Here is a 5,017-nt window from a genome sequence, read left to right as displayed (position 1 = left end):
CCTTTTAAAAAATTAAACCAGGAACCTAAAATGATAATATAAAATATCTAATAATTGTTTGTTATTATTTTGGATCTTTTATAGCTTAGATATCTTCTGCAAGTTTTGTTCACGAAGTTGCATGTGTGATTGCCATATCATAAAAGTGAAAGTTATCTTCAAATCTTTTTCTGTTGGTTTAAAAGGGAAAAAAAAAATAAAAAATTAGAATTTTATAGCAACACGTGAACATAGAAAATGTTGAGCACAAATAAGAAAAATTAAGAAAAGGGTAAAGTGGAAAAATTTATTCTGATAGGGAGGTATTTGTAATTTTCAAAAGAGGAAGGAATGTCTTGTATATTAGAAACCTAATATACTCATTAAAACATAGCGTCTTTAAAATTTGACATTACTTTATTGCATAAAAACATGCTAATATCCTTTTCTATCATTCGTTATTCTAATCGCACTCATAAGTAACCACTTATCAAATGAAGTGGCAAGAAAGTAACCATATAACCAATACTACATTTATACGAAACAAGGCGTAATTGTATTTTTTAAGTAACTATTTTAGCTTAGCATAGCCGTACGAGCACATTGAAAGGGAATGGGGGAAGGGACAAGGAAGAGTAGAGTCAATATGAGGTGATGCACGCGCATATACATGTTGTACTCTTGTAATGCCTCTCATTTTTCTCCTTTGTGACTTATGCCTAAAAATAGAGAAGGATGCATTCATCCTAAGAGGAGGCGTCTTGTGCTCATGATTTCTGAAATATGTGTGTGTGTGTGTGTGTATAATTGTTGCATACTGTAAATATATGGTGGCTCCTTGACATGCCCCTATTTCTTTTATGCCAGTAAGGAAGAGAAGACAATAAAAACCATAGCGTCGTCTTTTCTTATTGGTTCAGAACAAAGGGTAATGTCGAAGAAAATTTTGGGTAGGATTTAGGAAGTTAATCTAATCTTCTGACTTTTTAATTCTAGCCCCCCGTATTTGGAGTTACCATACGTAGTCAAATAAATAGAGAAGAGCCCTCAAATACGTCACATGAAGTCGTGTCAAGATGTTGCCAAATAATTATCATGTTCTAAGTTTCTATCTTGTACAGTTATCGAAAGCCTCCTGTGCTTGTTCATAGTTTCCCAAATCTTTTGCAACTTCTGCTATTGAACTTATCTACTTTTCTAGGTTGCTGAAATATAAAATAATTAGTTGGTCCATGTTGGGTATTTGCTTGCTATTTCTTGATTCCTGTTATTTTAAATTATCATCTTGTAATGCTTTGTTTAGGAACGCTGGCAAAATATACTGGTGGTCAGGTTTATTATTATCCAAGTTTCCAGTCTACCATTCATGGAGATAAGTTGAGACATGAGTTAACCAGAGATCTTACAAGAGAGACTGCATGGGAGGCTGTCATGCGCATAAGATGTGGAAAAGGTGAATTTTAATTCTTGTTCTGTGGTTCCAGTGGCAAAATGTCATTGCTTCTGCTTTAATTGTAAATAAATCAATAATATTGTGGGGGTAATATGCTGATATTGATAGCAATATATCTCTATCTGTAGGTGTTCGTTTTATGTCTTATCATGGAAATTTTATGCTAAGATCCACGGACTTAATTGCGCTTCCAGCTGTTGACTGTGATAAAGCCTATGCAGCACAGCTATCTCTTGAAGAGACGCTACTGACAACTCAGTCAGTGTATTTTCAAGTTGCCTTATTGTATCCTCATTTTGCATAAATATGTGTAGTTGTACTTGTATCCTGTGGCATACAAAGGGTTTGATCGTCTGTTGGCATCATTTTATTATTTTTAGTACTCAATACCCATTGCAAAGTGTAAATGTTGTCCTCTCTAACTGTTTAAACTTTTAGGTCTAGTGGTTCAACATGGTATAAGAGCAAGCAAAGGTCCTGAGTTAAAGTTTTGATGCCACTTATATAAATAAAATTCTGCACGTGTTAGGCTTTGATGGAAAAAATGAATGTTGCCTACACATGAAGAACGTGTCTAAAACAATATTTATATTATTTGAATGTTACCCTATCTAATTAGTTACGTTTTTACATCAAGTGGTTTAACACAACAAATATTACTCACTCTCTTTTCTCTACAGCCTCGAGTCCTCCTTGAAATACTTCATGAATTCAAAGGGGTCTGCTTTTTATGGCTATGAAACTGATTCCTATTCTATCTCTTTGATGTGCTAATATGGTTGTTTTCCCTGCTTCATTATGTTTAAGAACTTCTTATAATTTGAAGATGCATATTCAGCATTTCTTTTTGATCCTTGGGCAAGTTGATTGGAGTATATAAATAATTTGACTCCCTTAACCCTTTGGAAGATATACATCATCTTCTGGAGAAAGACGAATTAGAGTGCATACTGCAGAAGCTCCAGTAGTTGCAGATCTAGGAGAAATGTATCGTCTGGCCGATATTGGGGCCATTGTTTCTTTATTTTCCAGGCTAGGTAGAAAACTTCTCCCTTGAGCACCTGCCACACCCCAACCCAACAAAAAAAATAAAGATCTGGTTTTTATGCGACTTAAATAGTAAGTTGTTGATTAATGTTTGTCTTAAATGAGTATTTTATACAACTTGGACTGCAGCAATTGAAAAAACTTTGTCCTACAAACTGGAAGAGGCTCGGAATGCCGTTCAGCTTCGGATTGTCAAAGCCCTCAGAGAATATCGAAAGCTTTATGCTGTCCAGCATCGTTTGAGTGGAAGGATGATATACCCAGAATCACTGAAATTCTTACCCTTGTATGGATTAGCGTTATGTAAATCAAGACCCCTCCAAGGTGGTTATGCTGATGCTCAGCTTGACGAACGCTGTGCAGCTGGCTTTACCATGATGGCTTTACCTGTGAAAAATTTGCTGAAACTTCTCTATCCCAGCCTGATTCGTGTTGATGACCATCTTTTAAAAGTAAGTTGCTATATTGCATTAACTAATTGTCTTCCTTGATGCTGCTTTTATTGTAGATTTCTGAAGCATATCTTTCTCACCAATCTGCAGGCATCTTCTCAGACTGAAGAATTTCCCAACATTTTGAAGAAGAGGCTGCCACTTACTGCAGGGAGCTTAGATACCAGTGGCCTTTATATTTATGATGATGGGTTCCGGTTTGTCATATGGTTTGGCATGTCACTTTCACCTAGCATAGCCAGAAATTTGCTGGGGGAAGATTTTTCTGCAGACTACTCTATGGTAGCTTCTTTTACAATCTTAATATATTATCCCATATATTAACCTTTTTTGATGTCATCAGAACTCTTATATTTTACTGGGTGATGGTTTGAGTAATTTATAGACTTTCTTTCAGCTTTTGACCTTCCCTCAGTCAAGGCAAGATTTATTTTCGAAATTTTGAGTTGAGGTGGAAGTGGAATGTTCCTTTTTATTGGACATAAATCAAATGTCAAAAGGCTGAGTTTTTGGCTTTCTGGACCCAAGCATTAATTAAGTGCTTAAATCTTTGTTTTATTCTTAAAATAATCCCTGTATGATCAACTTTCTCAGAATTAATGTTTTCTTTGTTAAATAGGCATATGTCCCTTGAGTATGCATAATTTCAATGCTTGAAGGAAAAATAAGTGCAATTACTGTGATAATACTTTCTTTATTATGTCTTACCTTGGAGAGACAGTTATAAACTGTCTATAATCTATTTCACAAATAAAAAATTAAAAAATTTAGTCTCCACCTCCAGCCCTTCTACTGAAAAAAAATAAAAATCCTAAACACAACAATGCAGATAGGTTGCTTCTCTTTGCTGTTGCAATTCTCCTTGCTATGAATATTCTGATGTGGCTTTCTATGTTGCTCCTGAAAATCAGGTTACCCTTTTGGAGCGTGACAATGAAATGTCAAGAAAGCTAAAGAGGATACTTGAAAAATTAAGAGAGAGTGACCCAGCATATTATCAACTATGTCATCTTGTGAGGCAAGGCGAGCAGCCCCGAGAAAACTTCTTTTTACTTACAAATTTAGTGGAAGACCAGATCAGCGGTGCTAGTAGCTATACTGACTGGGTTCTACAACTACACCAACAAGTCCAACAGAAAGCGTAACATACTGGTAATGGTCTTCTTGGTCATCATTTAATTGTACCTTATGCTCAAATAAAAATACTCCCTACTAGTTTGTTTGGTAAGGATGATTATACTGAACTCGACAGTATTAAAGATGAAAAAGATATATGAATGTCGGACATTGGACTTCCAATCACATACAATATCGTACAGCAGTATACATGTTCTGCATGCATACCAAGAGCAGGAACCTCTTTTTTCCTATTTTTTTGGGGTGGGGTGGCATCTCAACGTGTTATTTCATGGAGTTAAGTCACAAATTTCCAATAGGTTTTTTATCATACAAATGGTGCAATTCCGTGATATTTCTGCTTTTTTAAAGTCCTATCACGTTTTCATCATAGGGATGTTTCTTTGTTTTATTCCCATTTTAAGTCATTAGAAGTCAGTTCTTTTATAACTATATACAAGCGATGTCTCCTTTGTTGTTACAGTACAATATTAACTAGAAATTTACTAACCAAGAGTCTGTCCATATTGAAGTTTTTGATATATACAAAATCCACTTTTTGTATGTCAGTATCTATACTAATCCTATGAAAATTTCCACTTCCACAACACTTATTCATGCCATTTTCTAGTTTCACGATCCTGACGAATCTATCAACAGCCGCCAGTGACAGTCAATTAAGAATTTTGAAGCAAATTTTAGCTGCTCATCAATTTCCAGATGGTTGGGTATCACAGTAAGAAAGCTTTGTGGAGCAAATAAGTTATTTGTTCATGGTGAGACTGCATAATTCATGTACAATTTATTGGCGAATCGACAAAGTCTGGTGTGTGCTCTTGGAATGTCCATATCTATGAAGGTTCTCTGGGTTTTAACTGGAAGGAGATTCAAGGAGGCAGTTGTTCCAAGGTCTGAGGATAAAGTGTTCAAGTTGAAATGAAAAATATATAGTTTTATTTTCTATTTTGTG

General features: G+C 35.2%; 1 protein-coding gene across 2 annotated transcripts; it reads left to right on the top strand.

The window, feature by feature from the left end:
* Positions 1-1,254: 1,254 nt before the first annotated feature.
* On the top strand, positions 1,255-5,011 carry LOC111392726 (protein transport protein Sec24-like At3g07100). Of its 2 annotated transcripts, none has more exons than XM_023018131.1 (7): positions 1,255-1,432; positions 1,561-1,717; positions 2,342-2,469; positions 2,609-2,931; positions 3,022-3,213; positions 3,843-4,083; positions 4,708-5,011. In XM_023018131.1, exons 1-6 carry the CDS (start codon positions 1,270-1,272, stop codon positions 4,074-4,076), a joined length of 1,197 nt encoding a protein of 398 aa, XP_022873899.1. In that variant the 5' UTR covers positions 1,255-1,269; the 3' UTR covers positions 4,077-4,083; positions 4,708-5,011. The 2 variants fall into 2 exon arrangements, with proteins under 2 accessions (XP_022873899.1, XP_022873898.1); XM_023018130.1 differs by having other exon boundaries at positions 4,679-5,011.
* The last annotated feature ends 6 nt before the right edge of the window (positions 5,012-5,017 follow it).

This window comes from Olea europaea, unplaced genomic scaffold (genome assembly GCF_002742605.1).
Source record: "Olea europaea var. sylvestris unplaced genomic scaffold, O_europaea_v1 scaffold9704, whole genome shotgun sequence".
Taxonomy (NCBI): Eukaryota; Viridiplantae; Streptophyta; class Magnoliopsida; order Lamiales; family Oleaceae; genus Olea; species Olea europaea.
The sequence above is the reverse complement of the archived record's forward strand: the minus strand, read 5'-3'. Positions and strand labels throughout refer to the sequence as shown.